The sequence below is a fragment of the Sus scrofa genome, chromosome 6, assembly GCF_054392235.1.
Source record: "Sus scrofa isolate SSC_HxYL_T2T_F1_AM1 chromosome 6, Sscrofa_HxYL_maternal_Yorkshire_Landrace_v2.0, whole genome shotgun sequence".
In the NCBI taxonomy this organism is placed as follows: Eukaryota; Metazoa; Chordata; class Mammalia; order Artiodactyla; family Suidae; genus Sus; species Sus scrofa.
The window spans coordinates 120,608,211-120,634,242 of record NC_139388.1 but is presented as its reverse complement, the minus strand read 5'-3'; the positions used below and the strand labels follow the sequence as shown (position 1 = coordinate 120,634,242).

General features: G+C 41.2%; 1 protein-coding gene and 1 long non-coding RNA gene across 5 annotated transcripts in view; one reads left to right on the top strand and one right to left on the bottom strand.

Moving 5' to 3' along the window:
• Window positions 1–26,032, top strand: part of GAREM1 (GRB2 associated regulator of MAPK1 subtype 1) — a 225,148-nt gene that overhangs the window by 187,553 nt on the left and 11,563 nt on the right. For all 4 annotated transcript variants that reach the window (XM_084964429.1, XM_003482054.5, XM_021096217.2 and 1 more), the window contains one exon: window positions 5,616–6,788. In XM_084964429.1, coding sequence (XP_084820555.1) covers window positions 5,616–6,788 — 1,173 coding nt within the window. The remainder of the gene's footprint in view (window positions 1–5,615; window positions 6,789–26,032) is intronic.
• On the bottom strand, window positions 1,926–8,667 carry LOC146402795 (uncharacterized). The gene is made up of 2 exons (XR_014807834.1): window positions 4,604–8,667; window positions 1,926–4,104 (listed from the first exon to the last, which is right to left on the bottom strand). It is a non-coding gene; the product is annotated as an uncharacterized LOC146402795 (long non-coding RNA).

The following is a 26,032-nucleotide window of genomic DNA, read 5'->3' as shown; positions in this document are numbered from 1 at the left end:
GTCAGTTTGATTAATATGTGTCTCAGGGTGTTCCTCCTTGGGTTTATTTTATATGGTATTCGTTGTGCTTCCTGGATTTGAGTGAGTGGTTCCTTTCCCATGTTAGGGAAGTTTTCGGCAATTATCTCTTAGAATGTTTTTTCTGTCTCCTTCTCTCTCTCTTCTCCTTCTGGCACCCCTATAATATGGATGTTGGTTCGTTTCACATTGTCCCAGAGTTCTCTGAGACTCTCTTCATTTCTTTTCAGTCTTTTTTCTCTTTTCTGTTCTGCATCCGTAATTTCCACTAATCTGTCCTTCACCTTGCTTATTCGTTTTTCTGCCGCCTGTATTCTGCTGTTAGCTGCTTCTAGTGACTTTTTTATGTCAGTTATTGTCTTTTGCATCTCTTCTTGTATAAGTTTTGTATCTTGTATCTCTTTCATCAGTGTTTCCTGTAAGTTATCCATCTTTGCCTCCAGTTTATTTCCAATGTCTTGCATTATCTTCAGCATCAACAGTCTAAAGTCTTTTTCTTGGAGGCTGAGAATCTCCTCACTTAGCTGATTTTCTGGGGTTTTTCCTTTCTCCCTCATCTGAGTTATAGTTCTCTGTCTTTTCATTTTTATAGGTTTTTGGTGTGGTGACCTTTTTACAGATAATAGAGTTGTAGCCTCTCTTACTTCTGATGTCTGCCTCCCTGTGGCTGAAGTCAGTATGGGGAGCTTGCTGTAGGCTTCCTGATGGGAGGGGCTGATGCCTGCCCACTGGTAGGTGGAGCTGATTCTAATCCCTCTGGTGGGTGTGGCTTAGTCTCTGGATGGGATTAGAGGCAGCTGTGTGCCTTAGGGGTCTTTAGGTAGCCTATTTACTGAGGGGTGGGGCTGTGATCCCACCTGGGATGTTGTTTGCCCTGGGGTTTCTCAGCAGCTGAATGATGGGTGGGGCCAGATTTTCCCAAAATAGCCACCTCCAGAGAAAGGCAGCTGCTGAATTTTCCCCATAGCTTTGCTTTCAGTGTCCTTCCCTCACAACAAGCCATGTTCACCCCTGTTTTCCCAGGATGTCCTCCAAGTACTGCAGTCAGGTTTGACTCAGATTCCCATGGAGACTTTGCTTTGCCCTGGGATCCAGTGCACATGAAAGTCTGTGTACGCCTTTTAAGAGTGGGGTCTCTATTTTCCCCAGTCCCGTGGAGCTCCTGCACACAAGCCCCACTGGCCTTCAATGCCAGATGCTCCGGGGCTCTTTCTCCCCATGCCAGATTCCCACACGTGAGAGTTTGATATGGGGCTCAGAACTCTCACTTCTGTAGGTGAGTCTCTGTGAACCAGTTAGTTTCCAGTTGGTGGAGCTTCCCACCCAGGAGGTATGGGGTTTTTTTATATCGTGAAATCGCCCCTCCTACCTCTTGATGTGTCCTCCTCTTTTTCTTTTGGAGTAGGGTATCTTTTTTAAGGTTTCCAGTCCATTTGGGTGAAGAGTGCTCAGTCTTTAGTTGTGAATTTTGTTGTTTTTAGGAGAGAAGTTGAGCTCCAGTCCTTCTATTCCGCCATCTTAATCTCCTCCTCCTACAATGGAAATATTTTCTGTCAGTCTGTTACTGACTTTGTTTCTAACCACCCCAAAAACTTGATGAGTCAGAATAACCAAAAGCTTTTTGTATGGTATGGTAAATGTATAGAAATTAAAATGTATTGTAAATGTATAGAAATTAAAACAATATTGTTGTGATGGAAAAATAGGCAGAAAGTCCATTAGGATAAATGGCCCCTAAGTAGATACTAATGCATGTAAACATTTGGGTGTATGAGTTTTATAAATTTAGTATATGATAAAAGTGGCACTTCAAAGTGGTGATGAAAGGGATGGTTATTTGGAAATGTATTGGACAGTCAGTTAACTGTTACAGTTAGACCCCTACCTTAAATAATTCACCAAAGACATTTTAGTTAAATAGTATTTTTTTATTTAAAATGATTTTTATTTTTTCCATTGTAGCTGGTTTCCAGGGTTATGTCAATTCTCTACTGTACAGCAAGGTGACTCAGTCACATGTACATATATACATTCTTTTTCTCACATAATCCTCCAGTTAAAATAAGTATTTGATAAATGAAACCATCAAAGTACTAGAAGAAAATAGCATTTTTCAGCCTCAGCACTGGTGAAAATTGGACTGGATGATACTTTGCTGAGGGGCTGTCCTGTGCCTTGTAGCATGTTGAGCACCATCCTTTGTCTCCACCCAGTAGGTGTAAGTAGCCCTCTCCCAGTCCTGGCAATCAAAAATGTCTCAAGATGCTGTCAAATGTCCTCTGGGGGTGGGGGGTGGGGCAGAATCACTCCTGGTTCAGAACGTTGATCTGCATCATCTCAACCAGTGGAAGCCTAACACCCAAAAATGAAATCACAGAGGAAATTTTTGAAAATGTTTGCTACGTAGAAAAAAACTGCAATACTTAAAGAAGTTGAGCAATAAATTGAGAAATATATAGCATCAATGACATTCACATTGCATAAAAAGTAATAAGATGACCATCACTCTCAGTTTGTACCTTAACGGTATATCTTGGGGATGGATCGCCCATCCTTCTTACAGCTTGCTCTATACTCTGTGTACAGGAGGGCTGTTAACCTTTTGTCTATGAGACAAGTTATACCTTCCTCCTTAATGTATCATTTGTCATTTTTACTTACTTCTGATGAGTTCTTTACATGTGAAGATTTTTATTTTTATCTAGTTAAATATTAGCAGTCTTTTCCCTATCCCTTTGGGGTGAGTATAAGTAATAAGATTATCTATCAATTTGTAGGTCTAGAGGAAAGAACTCCTTGTTTTCTTCTATTATTTAAATGAGATCTCTCTCTTTATGTTTCCACTTAAGTTTCTGATTTACTTGGGATTAATCCTGATGTACTTTGTGCAAAACAGATATATATTATTCCTTTCCCATGTGGCTATCTGGTTATATCAATACCACTTATTAAAAGTTTGTTTCCGGAGTTCCTGTAGTGGGTCAGCAGTTAGCGAACCCAGCTAGCATCCATGAGGACATGGATTCAATCTCTGGCCTCGCTCAGTGTGTTAAGGATCTGGCGTTGCCATGAGCTGTGGTGTAGGTCACAGACATGGCTCGGATCCTGAATTGCTGTGGCTCTGGTGGCTACAGCTCAAAGCAGTGATGAAAAGGATGGTTATTTGGAAATGTATTGGACAGTGGCTACAGCTCTGATTGGACTCCTAGCCTGGGAACCTCCATGTGCCGCAAGTGCGGCCCTGAAAGACAAAGAGACCAAAAAAAAAAGTCTGTTTCTCCCCACTCCTAAAAAAAAAATAAGATGACCATTGCAATAGAAAAATGGGCTGAAGGACACAAGCAGACAATTCACAAAGGAAAAAATCTAAATAGCCTTGATAAGTAAATATCAGAAAATATTCACAATACTAATATTCAGATATGTTCAACATAAAACATAAATAAATGCAGGATGCATGCTTTTCCTTTAATATTGGTAAACATTATTCGGCATGGGTATAGGGAAACAGTTTTATAAAGTAGAAATATGAATAAGTATAACATTGATGAAGTGCAATGGGCAAATTCATATTAGACCTTTCAAATATATACATGGCTTTGTCCATGCAATTCTGCTTCTGGGACTTTACCTAAGGAAATAATTAAAACATTTTTAAAAAGTTTATTGCAGTACTATTCATAATTGCTAAAAATTGAGAAATCTCATCTGTCTAACAATAAGGAACTGGATCAAATAAAGGCATGTCCATATATAATGAAATACATTAAGTCAGTGTTACAATTGATGTAGTATGTACACAGGAAAATGGATAAATTATAGTGAGAATCTCAGAACTAAAGTTGCATGTGTTTATATATCTCTGAGACAGATTGATACACATTTCTATTTTTCTTTGTTAATAGGTTCTCTTCAGTGGTCAGATTATATAGAATTTGTTCATTTTTATATCTGTATTTTCTAATATTTCTTCTAGTGATTGTGAGTAGTTTATATAATAAAAGAATGGAGAGAAATAAGACTTTTTTTAGGAGGAAAGGGGATTTTTTAGGATTTTCTTTTTCTCTTTTCTTTTTACAGCCACACCTGCATCATATGGAAGTTCCCAGGCTAGAGTCGAATCAGAGCTGCAGCTGAGGCCTATGCCACAGCTTGCAGCAACGCCAGGTCCTTAATCCACTAATCAAACCAGAGATTGAACCCACATCCTTACAGAGACAACGCCAGTCCTTAACCCTCTGAGCCACAGCAGGAACTCTGAAATAAGGCATTTTTAAATTCTTTGTCCCAATTCAAATTTTAGAAAATTTAATAAAATTACTAAAATTTTAAAAGGAAAAAGACTAGTAGAATTGTATTAGTTTAAAAAAGGAATTTTTGGAGTTCCTGTCATGGCGCAGCAGAAACAAATCCAACTAGGAACCATGAGGTTGCAGGTTTGATTCCTGGCCTCTCTCAGTGTGTTAAGGATCCGGCGTTGCCGTGAGCTGTGGTGTAGGTTGCAGACGCAGCTCAGATCAGGCCTTGCTGTGGCTGTGGTGTAGGCCGGCGGCTACGGCTCTGATCGGACCTCTAGCCTGGGAACCTCCATATGCTGTGGGTGTAGACCTAAAAAGACAAAAAAAAAAAAAAAAAAAAAAAAAAAAGGAATTTTCTACAGTAGTAGTCATTTAAATCTTTTTAAATTTATTAGAGAACAGTTGATTTCCCCAGTGTTGTATTAGTTTCAGCGTACAGTGAATCAGTCATACCTATAAATATATCCATTCTTTTTTCCAATTAGGTTATTGCAAACTGTTGAGTAGATTTTCCTATGCTATAAAGTAGGTTCTTGTTAATCATCTATTTTATACAATATTGTGTATAAGTTATTCCCATCCTCCTAGTTCTTCCCTCTCCCCAATGGTTTTACCTATGGTAACCATGTGAAAGCATCTTTATATCTGGAAAAGATACAATGATAATATTAATGTCTCCAAAATAATTATCCATATGGTAGAATACACAGGGGAAAAAAAAACTGGAAGGATGTTTATCAAACCTTTAACTGGAGCTATCTGTGCATCAGGCTGATGTGTGTTATTTTCTTTGTGTTTTCCTTCTGTAATTCCCAAAATGTTACTAATGGGTACAGGGTGCCTTTTTCCTCAGGGGAAAAAAAGGTGTTTTTAAAAGTCTAAACTAAGATCATCTTGTTACTCTTAACCACATAAATATTATAGAAGAAATGGAATGGATAAAGTCAGTGTTCCCGTCGTGGCTCAGTGGTTAACGAATCTGACTAGGAACCATGAAGTTGCCGGTTCAGTCCCTGCCCTTGCTCAGTGGGTTAAGGATCCAGCATTGCCATGAGCTGTGGTGTAGGTCGAGACACGGCTCGGATCCCACGTTGCTGTGGCTCTGGCGTAGGCCGGTGGCTACAGCTCCAATTAGACCCCTAGCCTGAGAATCTCCATAGGCCACAGGTGTGGCCATTGAAAAGACAAAAAAAAAAAATAGCATTTTCCTTTGTGTATGCACATGTGTGTGTCTTACTAACAAGTTCTCTACTTCTCTGAGTGAATAAAGTCCCTAAAATTTGATTTATCCTCTCGTAGGTTGCTTCCGGTGAATGCAATGAAGACACCGAAGTTTACAACATTACCCTGTGTACAGGGGATGAACTCACTCTCATGGGCCAGGCAGAAATCCTTTATGCAAAGACTTTCAAGGAGAAGTCTCGACTCAACACCATCTTCAAAAAGATTGGGAAGCTCAATTCCATCAGCAAGCTGGGAAAAGGCAAAATGCCTTGCCTGATTTGCATGAACCACCGGACCAATGAGAGCATCAGCCTCCCATTCCAGTGCAAGGGCAGGTTTAGCACCCGAAGCCCCCTGGAACTGCAGATGCAGGAGGGCGAGCACACCATCCGCAACATTGTGGAGAAAACCAGGCTTCCTGTGAATGTGACCGTGCCCAGCCCCCCACCCAGGAACCCTTATGACCTCCACTTCATCCGTGAGGGACACCGCTACAAGTTTGTGAACATCCAGACCAAGACAGTGGTGGTTTGCTGTGTGCTGCGGAACAACAAGATCCTCCCCATGCACTTCCCCTTGCACTTGACTGTCCCCAAGTTTAGCCTCCCTGAACACCTGGTGAAGGGGGAAGTATGGCCTGAAACCTTGGTCCATCACTGGCTGGGTATCTGCCAAGAACAGTTCGACATCGATGAGTATTCACGGGCTGTCCGAGATGTGAAAACCGACTGGAACGAAGACTGTAAGAGCCCCAAGAAGGGCCGATGCACTGGCCACAACCACGTGCCCAATTCCCTTAGCTATGCGCGTGATGAGCTCACCCAGTCCTTCCACCGGCTCTCTGTCTGTGTGTATGGCAACAATCTCCATGGCAACAGCGAGGTGAACCTGCACGGTTGCAGGGACCTGGGGGGAGAGTGGGCTCCCTTTCCTCATGATATTCTGCCCTATCAGGACTCGGGTGACAGTGGGAGTGACTACCTTTTCCCAGAAGCTAGTGAAGAATCAGTGGGCGTCCCGGGGAAGTCAGAACTTCCATATGAAGAGCTGTGGCTGGAGGAAGGCAAGCCCAGCCATCAACCTCTCACTCGCTCCCTGAGTGAGAAGAGCAGATGTGATCAGTTTCGAGGTTATGTCCGGTCCAAATGTGCAGCTTCTCCCCTTCCTGGCCCCGGAACCCTGGGAGCAGCAATGAAGTCTTCAGAGATCACCCTACCTCCACCTCCAGTGCCTCCCAAATCAGAAGCCGTAAGTCCTTTCTGTTCCTGAGAGATGTCCCAGTCCTTTGTCTCTCCCTAGTCATCTGCTAATTTGTTTTGTTTCTTAAAGAAAGGAAAACTCCTCAGTGGAGGAGTGAGCAAATTTGCTTAATTTGGAGTGAGCTAGAAATATTTGCTGGATTTTTACCAGATTTACTCTATGTTTGATGAGAAACTCTTGGAGAGTTTTTATTAGGAGGGGTTTAAACATTCTGCCTAGAGAATGGATAATAGAGAGGAGAGAAGAAGAAGGCTGAGACCAGAGAAGAAGTATGAACATAGTAACAGGTATGAAATAATGATGCCCTGAGCCACAGCAGTTGGTAGTGGTGGATGGAAGTGTAAGTAAGCTGCTTCAGAACATGTTTCAGAGGTGGAACCAATGGTATTTACTGATAAATTGGATGTGGGTAGTGAAGGAAAGAGAAATCCAGAGAAGCTCTTAGATTTGTAGCCTGAGCAGCAGAGTGGATATTCGTGCTACTTACACTGATGGGGACTGAAAGAGGAGTAGATTTTTTTGGGAGGAGAGACATCAGCATCCCTGGTAACTCTCTCCTGTGCCCTCAAAGTTACATTGAGATCAAAGCATAGCGGGTGTGCTCACATACACACACACACCCCCCCCCAGACCAGAGCCAGGTGCCAGCATGGTGCATCTTACCACCTGAAAAATAACTCATTCAGAGCTTGAGGAGGCTTCTATCAAATTTTAATGTAAAAGGTTATACAGAACCGGAGAAAGGGCCCTCTATTTTGACCACATTCTTTGTTGGACAGGCACACTCTGTCTCATGGCTCATTTTTGATCATGGGATTTCATTACCTCTGATGGGAGAAAGCACTCAAGGCATAGGGTGTAATTCTATTCATTTATTTCACAGTATCTATTGCAGTGGTTTCCTTTTTTTTCTATCTCTAGCAGAATCCTTTAAAAAAAAAAAAAGCTTATATGAATCACAATAAATAGAAGAATTATAATCACAACTCATCTGACTAAAGCATAGATTGGTCTCCCCATGGCCCTATCCACTCTGCCCCCATGCTGTGGTCTCAAGACCACCGTGTGGTCTCTGGAACCACAGGGGCTGCGCAGAGCCTCATTTCAAAACCATGGAGTTACTGGGCCAGATGCTAGAAAAATCACCATCAGTAACCCTTGAAAGAGTGGCTCTGGACTCTAGTACCTTTCTGTCATATAGCGAACATAACAGATGGGAAGACATAACATAACCTACTATAGAGGTTAAAATGTGGGAGGTATATGTAGGTCATGTTTGGAGATTTGAGAAGAGAAAGAAACTTCTAGTTGGGTGATGAACAAGAGAAGCCATCATGGAGAGATCATGACATTTCAAATGAGCTGAAGGCGTATTCATGAGTGGGAAGAGCAGAGAGATAGGAAAGAAGGGCATTCCAGAAAGAATGACATAAGCAAAGCAAAGGCTGGGGCAGATGAGGGAAATTGCAGATTTCCGTAGGACCAGTGGAATAGTGCTGAATAGGGGGTGTGAAGGGCAGTGGTGGCTGCAAGGCTGGAACCAAGTCATGGACAGCCCTGGACATTGGGCAGCACTTAGTGCTGGGTGTAATGCTAGCTGTCCACTTAGGGCCCCTCATTGTGCAAAGCTTTCCTGAGAGAAGACCCACCTTCAGCTGTTTGTTCCAAGACATAAAACCTCCCCCAGAAATTGCAGGTCTGGACTTTTCCCTGCTCCTTATGGGATCTTCTAGGGTCATTAAGACAATGGCCCAGAGATCCCTGTACCCAGGAGGAGTTATGAGTTATTTGGGGAAAGTCTTGGTGGAGTCAGAGCCCTTGGTTCTTCTATTCATGTTAGATGATGTTCAAAAAAAAAAAAAAAAAACAGGTAGGCGTTTCCCATCGTGTGCAGCAGAAACAAATCTGGCTAGGAACCATGAGGTTTCGGGTTCAATCCCTGGCCTTGCTCAGTGGGTTAAGGATCTGGCATTGCCGTGAGCTGTGGTGTAGGTTGCAAGCACGGCTCAGATCTGGTGTTGCTGTGGCTCTGGCATAGGCTGGCAGCAACAGCTCCAATTAGACCCCTACCCTGGGAACTTCCATATGCTGTGGGTCTGGGCCTAAAAGGACAAAAGACAAAAAATAAAAAAGGTAAAAGGACACTCCTTACAAGTATTTTAGGCAGTTTTAGGGATGTCTTAACTCAGCCATGTATTTGATATGACTTGAAGCTTGGGGTCCTAATTTTCATTCAATAGGAATGTGACCACATGAGCTTTTCCTGTAGAACTTTGGTCTCACCTGACACATAGTAGGGATTCCTGTTTGTTGACTGTTTAATTCATCTTAGATGGCCACAGCCAGAGTCATTTATGTTACCAAGACCTGAGGTAGGAAACTAGCAATGCTTGTTTTCACTGTGGTTAATGAAAAATGAGTAAGAACATAAATATTAAGAGGCTCTATCTTGACCTTTGGTACTGAAAGAAAAATGTTAAGAGTTAAATTTGTACTAAAAGCAAATCTCACAGCAGAAGAAAGGTTTTGGCCTCCAATCTGAGCTATAATTCTTAAGATGTAAGAAAACCTTTTCAGAGCATGTTCAGTTTTATAGAATGCTCTAATCATAAAGATTCCTTATAAAACACCTGAAATTACTGAGTTTACTTTTTCTACAAATTAGGCAATTCAAATGAAATCATATTTCTTATTGGTTCTATGACCATGAAATGAATTTCCCATTCTTAGGATGTGCATGGGATCCAGGGAACGTCGTAATTGTTAGATGGGGCTTCAGCTTGTGGTTTTCAAGAGAGAACTTTAAAGGGCATAAATTCAAGTGCTCCCACAAAATTAAATAAAATTTCTTTGGATAGTGACACTGGGGCAGGTCCTGGGAGAGTGACAGGCTATATTTCTCACAGCGATCCTGCCCTATAAGTAAAGATGGTAATAACTTTTCAAGTGAGGCATTATCTGGGAAGGTGACAACTCCCACCAGGTCTTCAGGAACAGAAGATGCTCGAGCAATGGAACAGAGACAAAGAAAGCATGTCTTTCATAGAAAGGGAAGCACAGCTGGTGGTTGGCAAATGAATTCTGTTTTACCGCAGTCCATGGCCTGGTCATTTTAAGATCTAGAGGGACAGTGGCTCCATTGCAATGTATGTCACCCTAATTCTAGTTTTCACTCCCTCCTTCAGTGTCCTAAGTCATAGCAAGTATCTGTGCTCTTTCTCCAGCAGAGTTTGTCAGTCTTTGTTTATGTAAAAGAGAGAATAAATCTTTGTACTTCAACAATAATGTTTGCTGTTTTTCCAGCCATGTGCTGCAGTTCTGGCATCATTCTAATTTATGCTTGCCTACTGTCCTACCCTTAGTCTTAAATGGAAAACTAGATTGTGGGGCCAAATAGAAAATCCTCAGTGAAAGAGTAATCAGTTTAGCCTTGTTAATATACTTTATACTTGATGTGGCTACTTCATCCATATCTTTATAAAGGTCATTAAACATAGTGTTCAAAAAAAAAAAAAAAACTTACCTTCCTCAAGTATAAGAAGCCAGTTCCTCCCTAAATGGAACATCCTGGGGGAGAGTAAATAGCTGCTGGTACCAGGCACAGAAGAGATACAGCTACTTGTATCCTTTAAAATTATTGCAGATGAGCCTTAGCTGAGGAGCTGCCCAGCTCACTGAGTGCTGGCATTTTCATTTTTTAAAATCGTGCAGAGTACCTTCAGATAAAAATGACCTGACAGTTCCTCTTAAGTGGCTTATCCTTATTGGTTCATGTTTGTATTCTAAACACATCCTCTGGAATTCCCATCACGGCGCAGCAGAAACAAATTTGACTAGGAACCGTGAGACTGCAGATTCCATCCCTGGCCTCACTTGTGGGTTAAGGATCCAGCATTGCCTGTGAGCTATGGTGTAGGTCACAGACACAGCTCAGATCTGGCCTTGCTGTAGCTGTGGTGTAGGCCAGCAGCTGTAGCTCCGATTAGACCCCTAACCTGGAAACCTCCATATACCATGGGTGTGGCCCTGAAAAGACAAAAACAAAACAAAACAAAAAGCTAAACACATCCTCTATTTTGTAACATTCCATGATTTTACAATTTTACATAATTTTTGTGGGCTTCATTCCATAATTTTAATTTCCTAGCTGTTGGCTAATAATACCTAAAATATTTACCCAGATACACTCTACAAGTGATAGTTTTGAAGAGCTGTTTTGTGGGGGGTTTTTTGCTTTGTTTGTTTGTTTATTTTTTGCTTCCTCTTTGGAAGATGCCAATTTGGAGAGCAATGGTGGGAAGGCTTGATATTGCATGAAATTCTATAAATAGAATGTTTGACTCTCTCACTGTTTTGGTCTGTGCAGAGAATTATAAATCAGTATCAAACCTTCAGGATCACAACTTTTCTAAAGTTGTTCATGAAATAATATCAAATCTGAGGACCCCAGAATCCAGCATTAATGTCCTCTGTCTGTCTTCAGTAACAGGAAAAAAAGTGCATTCACTCTTGTTTGGATATTAACATTACAGCAACTATTGAGATTCAAGAAAGGAAAAAAATCAAAAGGAGCTCTAGGTTGTGAACACTGGTTTAAACCAGATTTTACTGCAGTGTGGATGAAGCATTGTTAACCTTTGGGATGGACAGGGATGCCCCCTTGGCATATGAGAAGCAGGGTGTAGGAATTGAGTTGTAAGATGGATTGGTAGCATATATTCATTGTTATAAGACTGGAAGAATATCATAAATAAAGTTTCAGTAGTATTATTGAACACTATATTATTGATGTTTGAGAAAAAGAAGAAGTAAAAAGAGGGTGGGGGATTGGAGAAAAGATGGCAGAGTAGGACTCAAGCTCATCTCCTCGCATGAGCTCATCAAAATCACAACTGCTAAACAATCATTGATTAAAAAAAAAAAAAAAGACCAGAACCTACCAAAAAAGATATTCTACATCCAACATCATAAAGATGAAACCCAATGAAATGGTAGCAGGGGCACACTTGCAATATAATCAAATCCCATACCCCATGGGGGGCAACCCACAGGCTGGAGAATTATTACATTGCAGAAGTTCTTCCACAAGAATGAGGGTTCTGAGCCCCATGTCAGGCTCCCCAGCCTGGGGATCTGGCATCAGGAGGAGGAACTACCAGGGCATTTGAAGCCAGCAGGGCTTAATTGCAAGAGCTCCACAGAACTGGGGGAAACAGAGATTTCACTTTTGAAGGACTCACATAGGGTCTCATGTACACCAGGACCCAGGCAAAAACACTTCACAGGAGCCTGGGCCAGACCTACCAGCTGGTCTGGGAGGGTCTCCTGGGGAGGTGGGGGACAGCTTTGGCTCTCTTAGGTCTTAAAACCTGGGGAGGCTTCATGTACTTGAACTGTTGCTGGAGGCAGACATCATGCTAAGATCTGGCCAGCCCCACCCAACAGCCTGTAGGCTCCAGTGCTGGGATGTTTCAGGCCAGACAACCCACAGGATAGAAACACAGCCCTTACCCCTCAGCAGACAGATTGCCTGAAGACTTCCTGAGCACACAGCCACCTCTAGACACATCCTTTGACATGGCCCTGCCCACCAGAGGATCAAGAGCTCTACCTACCAGTGGGCAGGCACCAGGCCCTTCTACCAGAGGTCTGCACAAGCCTCTAGACCACTTAAGGGGCAGACACAAGAAGCAAGAAAACCACAGTCCAGCAGCCTGAGGAACCAAGTCTGCAACCGCAGACACAACCTACCCTGAGACTAGGCAGTTCCTGGTCCTTGGATGATGAGAAGGGAGTGTATTGCTAAGACTCATAGGAAATCCCCTAGAGAGGGCTACTTCTCCAAGGTTGAGGAATATAACTAACCTTCCCACACACATAAAGATGCAGACAAATGAGACAGCAAAAGGTGTATATTCCAGACAAAGGAATAAGATGAAACCCCTGAAGAACAACTAAGTGGCATGGAGATAGGCAATCTACCTAAGAAAGACTTCAGAGTAATGATCACAAAGATGATCCAAGAAATTGAGAAAAGAATGGATGCACAGAACAAGAAGTTACAAGAAGTTCATAACAAAGAGTTTATATATAAAGAACAACCAACCAGAGTTGAATGATAAAATAACCAAAAATATACCAGAAGGAATCAGTGGTAGAGTAAATGAAACAGAAGACCAGATAAGTGATCTGGAAGACAGAGTGGTGGAAATCACTGCCACAAAACAGAAAAAAGAATTAGGGAGTACCTGGTGGCCTAGCAGTTAAGGATTCAGCATTGTAACTGCCATAGCTTGGGTTCAAACACTGGCCCAGGAAATTCTGCATGCGGTGGATGCAGCCAGAAAAAATGCAAGGCAGGGAGGGAAGAACAAAAAGAAATGAGGACCTCTGGAACAATGTCAAAAGCACCATCATGCACATTGTAGGAGTCCCAGAAGGAAAAGAGAGAGCCTGAGAAAATATTTGACGTAATAGCTGAAAACTTCCCTAATCTGGGAAAGGAAATAGTCACTCAGGTCCAAGAAGCACGGAATATTCCATACAAGATTAACCCAAGGAGGAAAACACCGAGACACACAGTAATTAAATTCACAAAAATAAAAGATAAAGAAAAAACATTAAAAGCAACAAGGGAAAAACACAAATAATATACAAGGGAATCTCCATAAGGTTATCAGCTGATTTTTCAGCAGACCTGCAGGCCAGAAGAGAATGGCACAATATATTTAAAGTAATGAAAGGGAAAAACATAACTAACAGTACCAGCAAAGCTAGAATTCAGCACAACCAGCTTTACAGCAAATGCTAAAGGACCATATCTAGTCAGAAAAGAAAAGGCCACAACTAGAAACTAGAAAATTATGAAATGGGAAAGCTCACCAGTAAAGGCAAACATACAGTAAGGGTAGGAAGTTATCCACACACAAATATGATATTTATGACATTTTTCATGAGAGGAATAGAGTACAAATTGCAGGATATTTGAAATACAATTAAGAGAGCAGCAACTTAAAACAGTCATGTACATATATATATACATATGTATACAATACACACATATATACATATACATTGTACATGGTAACCACAAACCAAAAATCTATAATCAATACAGATTTTTGGAATCCATACACAACACTGAAGATAGTCATTAGATCACAAAGAAGAGAATAAAAGAGGAAGGAAAAAGACCTACAAAAATAAATCCAAAGTAATTAGCCAAATAGCAGTTAAGAGTATATGTATTGATAATTACCTTAAATATAAATGGATTAAATGCTCCAACTAAAGGACATAGACTGGCTGAATGGATACAAAAACATGACCCAGGGAGTTCCCGTCAGTGCTCAGTGGTTAAGAAATCCAACTAGGAACCATAAGGTTGTGGGTTCGATCCCTGACCTTGCTCAGTGGGTTAAGGATCTGGCATTGCCATGAGCTGTGGTGTAGCTTACAGATGTGGCTTGGACCCCGCATTGCTGTGGCTCTGGCATAGGCCAGCACCTACAGCTCTGATTCGACCCCTAGCCTGGGAACCTCCATATGCCACAGGAGCAGCCCTAGAAATGGCAAAAAGACAAAAAAAAAAAGACCCAGTGCAGCATTGGTGGTATAGCTGTGAGCATAGCTGCCTTCCAAAAACATGACCCATATATGTGCTGTCTACAAGAGACCAACTTCATAGCTAGAGGCACATACAGACTGAAAGTGAGAGGTTGGAAAATGGTATCCCATGCAGTGGAAATCAAAAGAAGGCTGGAGTAGCAATACTTGTATCAGACAAAATGACTTTAAAATAAAGACTATTAAAAGAGACAAAAAAGGACACTACATAATGATCACGGGATCAATCCAAAAAGAATATATAACAATTGTAAATATATATGTATCCAACATAAGAGCATCTCAGTGTATAAAGCAAATGTTAACAGACGTAAAAGGAGAAATTGTTAGTAACACAATAGTGATGGACTTACACGTGAGTGGACAGATCATCCAGACAGAAAAATCACTAAGGAAACATAGGCCTCAAATGACACATTAGACCAGATGGACTCAATTGATATTTATAGAGCATTCCATCTGAAAGCAGCAGAATACACATTCTTTGCAAGGGCACATGGAAGGTTCTCTGGGATAGATCACATGCTGAGCCACAAAGCAAGGCTCAGTAAATTGAAGAAAAATGAAATCATAACAAGCATTGTTTCCAACCATAGCACTATGAGTTAGAAATCAACTGTAAGAAAAACTGCAAAAAACACACACATTTGGAGGCTATATAGTATACTGCCAAACAACCAGTGGATCACTGAAGAAATCAAAGAGGAAATTTAAAAAAAAAATACCTAGAGACAAATGAAAATGAAAACATGATGATCCAAAACCTATAGGACACAGCAAAAGCATTTCTAAGAGGGAAGTTTGTAGCAATACAGGCTTACCTCATGAAATAGAAAACTCTCAAATAAACAACCTAGCTTTATACCTAAAGCAACTAGAGAAAAAGAATAAACACAAAACTCAAAGTTATTATTATATATATGTGTGTGTGAGTCACCTTGCTCTATAGCAGAAATTAACACAACATTGTAAATGAACTATACTTCAGTTTTTTTTAAAAAAAAACCCAAAGTTAGTAGAAGGAATGCAGTCATCAAGATCAGAGCAGAAATAAATGAAATAGAGAATAAGAAAACAATAGAAAAGATCAATAGACTAAAAGCTGCTTCTTTGCAAAGATTAACAAAATTGATAAATCTTTAGCCAGACCCATCAAGAAAAAAAGGGAGAGGGCCTAAATCAATATAATTAGAAATGAAAATGAATTTACAGCCAACATCACAGAAATACAAAGGACCGTAAGAGACTCTACAAGATGCAAACTATTACATTTAAAATGGATAAACAACAAGGTCTTACTATATAGTACAGGGAACTGTATCCAATCTCCTAAGATAGACCATGATGGAAAAGAACATAACTGAGTCATTTTGCTATACAGCAAAAGTTGGAACAACACTGTAAATCAACTGTAATTTTAAAAAAATCCAAACATTTATATGGAACCACAAAAGACCCAGAATCGCCAAAGCAATCCTGAGAAACAAAAACCAAGCAGGAGGCATAACTCTCCCAGAGTTCAAGAAATACTACAAAGCCATAGTCATCAAAACAGTGTGGTACTGGTATCAAAACAGACAGACAGACCAATGGAACAGAATAGAGAACCCGGAAATAAACCCTGACACCTATGGTCAATTAATCTTTGACAAGGGAGGCAAGAACATAAAATGGGAAAAAGAAAGTCTATTCAGCAAGCATTGCTGGGAAACCTGGACAGCTGCATGCAAAGCAATGAAACTAGAACACAGCCTCACACCATGCACAAAAATAAACTCCAAATGGCTGAAAGACTTAAATATACGACAGGACACCGTCAAACTCCTAGAAGAAAACATAGGCAAAACACTCTCTGACATCAACATCATGAATATTTTCTCAGGTCAGTCTCCCAAAGCAATAGAAATTAGAGCAAAAATAAACCCATGGGACCTCATCAAACTGAAAAGCTTTTGCACAGCAAAGGAAACCCAAAAGAAAACAAAAAGACAACTTACAGAATGGGAGAAAACAGTTTCAAATGATGCAACCGACAAGGGCTTAATCTCTAGAATATATAAGCAACTTATACAACCCAACAGCAAAAAAGCCAATCAATCAATGGAAAAATGGGCAAAAGACCTGAATAGACATTTCTCCAAAGAAGATATACAGAAGGCCAACAAACACATGAAAAAATGCTCAACATCGCTGATTATAAGAGAAATGCAAATCAAAACTACCATGAGATACCACCTCACACCAGTCAGAATGGCCATCATTAATAAATCCACAAATAACAAGTGCTGGAGGGGCTGTGGAGAAAAGGGAACCCTCCTGCACTGTTGGTGGGAATGTCAACTGGTACAGCCACTATGGAGAACAGTTTGGAGATACCTTAGAAATCTATACATAGGACTTCCATATGACCCTGCAATCCCACTCTTGGGCATCTATCCGGACAAAGCTCTACTTAAAAGAGACACATGCACCCGCATGTTCATTGCAGCACTATTCACAACAGCCAGGACATGGAAACAACCCAAATGTCCATCGACAGATGATTGGATTCGGAAGAGGTGGTATATATACACAATGGAATACTACTCAGCCATAAAAAAGAATGACATAATGCCATTTGCAGCAACATGGATGGAACTAGAGAATCTCATACTGAGTGAAATGAGTCAGAAAGACAAAGACAAATACCATATGATATCACTTATAACTGGAATCTAATACCCAGCACAAATGAACATCTCCTCAGAAAAGAAAATCATGGACTTGGAGAAGAGACTTGTGGCTGCCTGATGGGAGGGGGAGGGAGTGGGAGGGATCGGGAGCTTGGGGTTATCAGACACAACTTAGAATAGATATACAAGGAGATCCTGCTGAATAGCATTGAGAACTTTGTCTAGATACTCATGTTGCAACAGAAGAAAGGGTGGGGGAAAAAATGTAATTGTAATGTATGCATGTAAGGATAACATGACCCCCTTGCTGTACAGTGGGAAAATTAAAAAATTAAAAAAAAAAACTTTTAAAACAACAAGCCAACAGACAAAACACCTAAATACAGAAAACAGATTGATAGTTAGCAGCGAGGAAGTGAGTGTGTGGAGGATAGGTAAAATGGGTGAAGGGGGTCACTTGTATAGTGGTGGATGGCAACTAGACTTATTTGGTGATCCCTTTGTAGTGTATACAAAAATTGAATTATAGTATTACATATCTGATAATGTTATATACCAATTTTACCTCAATAAAAGATTGAAATATGAAGAAAAGAGACTACTGCAATCAACTATATGCCAATAAAATGGACAACCTAGAAAAAGTGGACAAATTCTTAGAAAGGCACAATATCCCAAGACTGAACCAGGATGAAACAGAAAATATGAACAGACCAATTACAAGTACTACTGAAATTGAATCTGTGATTTTAAATCTCCCAACAGGAGTTCCCATTGTGCCTCAGTGGGTTACAAACCCAACTAGTACCCATGAGAATGCAGGTTTGATCCCTGCCCTCGCTTAGTGGGTTAAGGATCCTGCATTCAGAGTTACTGTCATGGCGCAGTGGAAACAAGTCCAACTAGGAACCTTGAAGTTGCAGGTTCGATCCCTGGCCTCACTTAATGGGTTAAGGATCTGGCATTGCCGTGAACTGTGGTGTAGGTCATAGTCGCGGCTCGGATCTGGTGTTGCTGTGGCTGTGGTGTAGGCCAGCATCTGCAGCTCCGACTCAACCCCTAGCCTGGGAACCTCCATAGGCTGCAGGTGCAGCCGTAAAAAGAAAAAAAAAAAACTCCCAGCCAACAAAAGTCCAGGACGAGAGATAACACCTATCCCAAAACTCTTCTCAGAAATTGCAGAGGAAGGAACACTTCTCATTCTATGAGGCCACTTCACCCAGATAACAAAACCAGACAAAAATACCACATACAAAAAAAAGAAAGAAAATTACAGGCCAATGTCGCTGATGAACATAGATGCAAAAAATCCTTACCAAAATATTAGCAAACCAAATCCAACAATACATTCATTATCAAGTGGGATTTATCCCAGGAATGAAAGGATTTTCAGTATCCACAAATCAATCAGTGTGGTATACCACATTAACAAATTTAAGTGTAAAAACCATATGATCATTTCAATAGATGCAGAAAAAACTTTTGATGAAATTCAACATCCATTTATACAACTCTCCAGGAAATGGGCATAGAGGGAACTTAAGCTCACCATAATAAAACCCATATATGACAAACTCAGAGCTAATATCATTACCAGTGAAAAGCTGAAAGCATTTCCTCTAATATCAGGAAGACAAGGATATCCACTCTCACCCCCTTTTTTTTTGTTTTTTTGTTTTTTTGTCTTTTTGCTATTTCTTTGGGCCGCTCCCACGGCATATGGAGGTTCCCAGGCTAGGGGTCGAATCGGAGCTGTAGCCACTGGCCTACACCAGAAGCCACAGCAACGTGGGATCTGAGCCGCGTCTGCAACCTACACTACAGCTCACGGCAACGCCGGATCCTCAACCCACTGAGCAAGGGCAGGGATCAAACCCGCAACCTCATGGTTCCTAGTCGGATTCGTTAACCACTGCGCCACGACAGGAACTCCCCCCCCCCTTTTTTTTTTGTCTTTGTCTTTTTAGAGCCACACCCACTGCGTGCATATGGAAGATCCCAGGCTAGAGGTCTAATCAGAGCTGCCACTGCTGGCCTATGCCACAGCCACAGCAACGCCAGATCCTCAGGCCACTGAACAAGTGCAGGGATCGAACCTGCAACCTCATGGTTCCTAGTCAGATTCATTTCTGCTGCACCATAACAGGAACTCCCCACTCTCATCACTTTTATTCAACGTAATTTTAGAAGTCCTAGCCACAGCAATGAAATAAATAAATAAATAAAGATCCAAATTGGAAAAAAAGTAGAACTATCACTGTTTGCAGACAATATGATACTATACATAGGAAATCCTAAAGATGCTACCTAAAAACTACCAGAGCTCATCAATGAATTCAGTTCAGTTGCAGGATACAAAATTAATACCCAGAATTTCATTTCTATACACCAACAACAACAGATGAGAAAGAGAAATTAAGCAACAATCCACTTACCATCTCATAAAAAAAAATAAACTAGGAATAAATCTACCTAAGAAGGCGAAAGACCTTTATTCCAAAAATGGTCAGACACTGATGAAAGAAGTCAAAAATATCACAAACTCTTGGGAAGATATACCAAGTTCTTGGACTGGAAGAATCAATATTGTCAAAATGACTATACTGCCCAAGGTAATCTGCAGATTCAGTGCAATTCCTATCAGATTACCGATGGTATTTTTCGTTTGAGTTCAGCCTAAAAGTGGCAGAATGGAGATCCGTACTCTTTTCATTACAGTATACTAACTACTGGTGATGATTCAGATTGCAAAATTATTCTTCATTTAAAAATAATTTCCCATTTTAAAAAAAGTAAAGGGTGAATTTATTTATTTATGTATTTATTTTTGCAGTTTATCAGGCATATAATTTTGGTTTTTTTTTCTTTTTTTTTTTAATTTATTTTTTCCCACTGTACAGCAAGGGGGTCATGTTATCCTTACATATATACATTTTTTCCCCACCCTTTGTTCTGTTGCAATATGAGTATCTAGACATAGTTCTCAATGCTATTTAGCAGGATCTCCTTGTAATTCTATTCTAAGTTGTGTCTGATAACCCCAAACTCCCAATCCCTCCCACTCCCTCCCCCTCCCATCAGGCAGCCACAAGTCTGTTCTCCAAGTCCATGATTTTCTTTTCTGAGATGTTCATTTGTGCTGGATATTAGATTCCAGTTATAAGTGATATCATATGGTATTTGTCTTTGTCTTTCTGACTCATTTCACTCAGTATGAGATTCTCTAGTTCCATCCATGTTGCTGCAAATGGCATTATGTCATTCTTTTTTATGGCTGAGTAGTATTCCATTGTGTATATATACCACCTCTTCCGAATCCAATCATCTGTCGATGGACATTTGGGTTGTTTCCATGTCCTGGCTATTGTGAATAGTTCTGCAATGAACATGCGGGTGCATGTGTCTCTTTTAAGTAGAGTTTTGTCCGGATAGATGCCCAAGAGTGGGATTGCAGGGTCATATGGAAGTCCTATGTATAGATTTCTAAGGTATCTCCAAACTGTTCTCCATAGTGGCTGTACCAGTTGACATTCCCACCAACAGTGCAGGAGGATTCTAAAGGGTGAATTTAATGTCATATTCCAAACTGGACCTAGTTCAGTAGGTGCTTAAAAAGACTGATGGTGCTTTGCAGAAGTGAGTGGAGTGTCTGAATATGCCTCAGACAGACTGAACAGTTAGTGAGGAAAGGAGACACCAAGCGTCCTGAAAGTCATGTTTCCCCTCTCCGTGGAATTTAACCAGAAGCAGAGAGAAGCCACCTGTACACTATGTGATAGATAATTAGAGGTGCAGAGCAGCACATCTAAGAGCTGCAATTCGCATCCCCACTCTGCCACTTCGTAGCCTCATACCTTGAGCAAAATATTTAACTTCTGGAGTCAGTTGCTGCAGGAATTAATAACAACATCTTCATTGTGCTATTGTCTTATACAAAGTATTTGGCAATTTTCCCTGGCACTTGGTAAGTGTTCAGTAAACAGTAGCAGTAACTTAATATGGGATGGATTCTTTATTAGGGTCAGATAGAAAATAACTTTGTGGGCGTTATTCCTTCTGCCCTTCCTTGACTAAGGAATAAGACCTCTCCAGAGTGTCAGGGAAGCTGATGGAAACAAGGACACCTAACCTCCACAGCCTGGCCAGCAGAGCCCAGGCACCCAGGCAGGGAACAGACATCCCCACACATGACAAAAGTATGCATGACTTTCATTTTGCTAGGTCTCTTAGGGATCCCAGAAACCTAATTGGGTTTAAAAGTAAGATAGCATTTTTTTCATCTGACTTTTAAAATATCTACTTCATAAGCTAAGTGTTAAGGAGTTTCCTAGCTCTGGAGGCAAATTTGTAATTATCATAAATCAGAAAGAAAAAAAAAAGCTACAGAAATGCTCAATGTCCTGTGGACATCAGTAACATGTAATCCTTTCAAGGGGGACTTGGGGGTTTTGTAGAACTCTGGAGTACCTTTGAAAAAAGCCACATGTGGTTCTGAGGCTGCAAATATGTGTCAAGAAACTGAAATTTATAGAAATAGAGGCTGAGTAGTTGCCTTGGCTGATTCCATTAGGCATGCGTGACTGAGGTCATGAGGTGCTACCAGATGCCACAGCTGGATGTGCCTATCCTCCAGAATGAGGGCCCTCACAAAACTACCCAAGTTAAGAAAAAGCCATAAAAATATATGGTTTAAAACCCGAGATAAATGGGGTTTGTTTTGGGGGGGGGGGTTTTGGGGGGGTGTTGTTTTGTTTTGTTTTTTGTCCTTTTAGGACCACACCCACGGCATATGGAAGTTCCCAGGCCAGGGAGTCGAATCAGAGCTATAGCTGCCAGTCTATGCCACACCACCACCAGATCCCACTGAGCGAGGCCAGCGATTGAACCCACATCCTCTTGGTTACTAGTCAGATTCGTTACCACTGAGCCACGACAGGAACTCCGAGATAAACAGTTTGTAAGAATTGAGCTGTAAGAATTGACTCGACTCTGAATTTTTATTTTATTTTGTCTTTGGGCTTTCTCCTTCTGTTGAATATTAGTATTAGAGAAGGCATTAAGAGATTTTCTTAAATAAACCTGACAAAGTCATAGTCAAGTTTAGGTACTAAAAAGATTAATATGGAAGTAATTATTTACTTTTCAAAATAATTGCTCTACAAAAGGATTCACTCAGGATTCCACTAATTAATGAGGTCTCCTAAGGCGTTTGACATTTAATTAATTTTAATTACAACTTTTGAGGAGTACTCTGTAAGCAAGCCATACTCACGCTTCCCATCTGTTAATTGGAATAAGGACTGAATTATTATTGTGTTTTTGTAATTTTGAAACTAATTGCCTTTGCTTCCGTGTAGGTTAGTTGTTTTTAAATGAAACCTAGGCTGAAAAATCTTCTCCTGTGTCCATTGAAAGTCTCAATGATGAGAATGTTAATGAAATCATTGTAATATTCTATGGGAGAGCCCTTGCTTCAAATCTGCACTCTTGGCTTTACTATTTGCACAAAAAATCACATTAATAGGAAGGTTATATACTATTTAAATGCATCTATCATGCATTATACTCCTTGCTCAGAAAAGGTCTTTATTCTCCGCCCCAATGGCATAGTCTTTCTTGAGAATCACGGAAGCACCCTGGAGTTTAAACAAGTATTCTTTTCAGAACTGCGTGCCCTTCTTGGCTCCCAGTTGCAGCCCCCTGTGCCCTCCGCCTTGACTGCCTCGCCCGAGGCCCAGAGGATGGAGGCCGTGTCAGACCCAGGCCTGCCTCAGGTCCTTATATCAGCATGTACAATAGGGAAAAGAAACACATGCATCTGAGAACCAGGATTTCGACTGTAAATCACATCTGCCCTTGTGCAATTCATCAAATAGACGTTCATTTATTGCCATGTTGTCATTATAAAACTTCAATTTCTGTTTGGCTGAAAATACCCCTGACGGGTATGTGACAGGGTTGTGAACTCTTTGTATAAAAGCCTCTTTATAAATAAGATTTCTTAAGGCTGTAATGATTTTGTTATCTGGGAGAGGGAGTGTGGGAAGAAATGTAAAATACAGGGCAGAGGGCACTCAGCAAAGGCAAAGTTACAAAGTTCAAGGAAGCATGGTGACAAAACTCCTTTCTCTGGAATGCTGACATTATCCACAGTCAGCTTTTTAGAGAAGAAAACTCACAGTAAAGGTGAGTCCAGTTTTAGATCAAGCTCACCTATCACACTTACGTGTTTTGAACAATCAGCAGCATAGAAACAAAATAACCCTTAGTCCGCCTAAGGATGGCAGAATCCCATTAGTGACTGCTGACAGTTCCAAGCAGTACGATTTTTGAGACCTGAGATATGCACCCACGGGCACGTGATGGTAGATTTGAGACCTAGACAAGGAGGTGTAAGCCCTCCTCAGCCAGTGTATCAAGATCCATTGCCTTGTATTTAAAAGTTGAGTAGCAGTTCCTGTCATGGTGCAGTGGAAACGAATCTGACTAGAAACTATGAGGTTGTGGGTTCAATCCCTGGCCTCACTCAGTCGATTAAGGATCCAGCATTGCTGTGAGCTGTGGTGCAGGCCGGCAGCTATAGCTCTGATTCAACCCCTAGCCTGGGAACCTCCATATGCCATAGGTGCAGCCCTAAAAAGCAAAAAAAATAAAAATAAGTAAAATTTGAGTAAACACAACTAGGAAATTGATTTTTTTTTTCCTCCAGAAAAAAAGACAGTTCAGCAAAGAACTTCTCATGGGAAGTATTCCATTTATTTTTCTTATGCTGTCTCTTTGGTCCACTTAGTGAAGGAGTGTGGCAGAGTCACTCCTTCCACAGAAGACAAGTGAGGAGTTCCAAGAAACTAAGACTTTCCAAGAAACATTATCATACCCAAAAGCCCCCACACTGTATGGCTCCACAAGCACTTTGTGTGTCTTTTGTTTGTGGTGTTCTTTTAATTCCTGGGAAGTGTACAAGAAAGCAGTTCATGTGTGTCTAAAATACTTGAATTGTATGTAATGTTTGAATTTTTGTCTTCTACAACACCCACATTTAACGCTATTTCCAATTCTACAATAGTGAGCTTTGTACATGAGACAGATTCTCATGTGTTATCTTTAACATGTGGCTATTTAGGGAGAAGAACTTGTAAAGACCTTTTTCACCAATTATTGGTCCTTCACCCTGTGTTCATCCCCTGTAGCTCAACAGAGTTACACCTGTAAGGAGTGGAGAGGGGAAGGATGCTTAAATGCCTCTTCCAGGAGTCAGGAAAGCAAGTTATTCTTTCTGGAGAGTATCCTGAAAATAAAGAAAACAGGCCCCGTTCAGTGATGCATGTGATTCTGACCACAGATTGGAGTTGGATTTTTACTTTGTCGACCCCCTTTGAGGGACATGAAACTTTCCAAAGTCATTTTTTCTATTGGGCGTCTCCATCTTTGCTTTAGCTGTTAAGAGAATACGCTGCTGTTGACTCCTTTTCTAGTTGAACGTGGCGGATGCTGAATGGCGAAGGCAGAGAGCAGTGGAGAAATGTGTGTTTTCTCTTATCCTGGGAGTCAGTGTGCACTTGACTTCCAGCTTACATACACACATGCGCGCATACCCCAGCATATTGTCACGTGTCTTCCAAGTTAAAAAGAAAAGGCCAGGAGTTCCTGTTGTGGCGCAGTGGTTAACGAATCCGACTAGGAACCATGAGGTTGCGGGTTCGGTCCCTGCCCTTGCTCAGTGGGTTAACGATCCGGCGTTGCCGTGAGCTCTGGTGTAGGTTGCAGACGCGGCTCGGATCCCGCGTTGCTGTGGCTCTGGCGTAGGCCGGTGGCTACAGCTCCGATTCGACCCCTAGCCTGGGAACCTCCATATGCCGCGGAAGCGGCCCAAGAAATAGCAACAAAAACAACAACAACAACAACAAAAGACCAAAAAAAAAAAAAAAACAAAAAAAAAAAAAAAAAAAAAAAAAAAAAAAAAGAAAAGGCCATGCCTCCTTCAACCCAGGGTCCGTTTCTAATAGCTGCCTCCCCCTTCCTTCCCAAGCCCTTCTTTTTCCTTCCTTCTTGAAAGGTGGTCTGTCCTCACTAACTCCACCCTTGCCTCCTGTCTGGCTTTGAGTTCCTGGAGTCTGCTGCTGGTCCCCTCATTCAACTCAAGCTTCATTCTCGAAGATCGCCAGTGACCTGCCCACTAGCATGTATCTTCCTGACCTGTGCTGACTTCTGCCATCCTCTGCCTTCACACAGTTGCTCTCCTGAGTCCTCTTCCCGCCCTCTGCTCCTTTGACACAATCGGGGCCTGTCCTGCACTGTGAGGGGTAACGCGGTCACTGTTTCTTACCCGGGATCTCTGTGCTGCCACGGTTCCCCATTCCATCTGTAGAACATCAAGGTGTGACTCCTCTCAACACTGAACTCCTTGGTTTCTCCCAAGCCCTGTTCTTCCTTCTCGTCATCTAAGGACCCCCCCCCCCCCAACCAGGGCATCATCTTGGTGGTTTTTTCATGCCTCAGGACCTTTTGATACACTCCTGATTCCTTCTTTCAAGACTTTCTTAGCAAAATTTCCTATGAGTTTGTTCTTCCTCTGCCCCCCTTGAATCATTCACAATGCTCCCACTAACCCAAGCTCTGGCTTCTATTATTGCACAAGGGTTTTTGTGTGGTTTTATTTTATTTTATTTTTTTTAGTATTACTCAATGAATTTATTACATTTATAGTTGTACAATGATCATCACAACCCAATTTTATAGCATTTCCATCCCAAACCCTCAGTGCATCCCCCCACCCCCCAACCTGTCTCCTTTGGAAACCGTAAGTTTTTCAAAGTCTGTGAGTCAGTATCTGTTCTGAAAAGAAGTTCATTGTGTCCTTTTTTCAGATTCCACATGTAAGTGATAGCATTTGATGTTGGTGTCTCATTGTCTGACTGACTTCACTTAGCATGA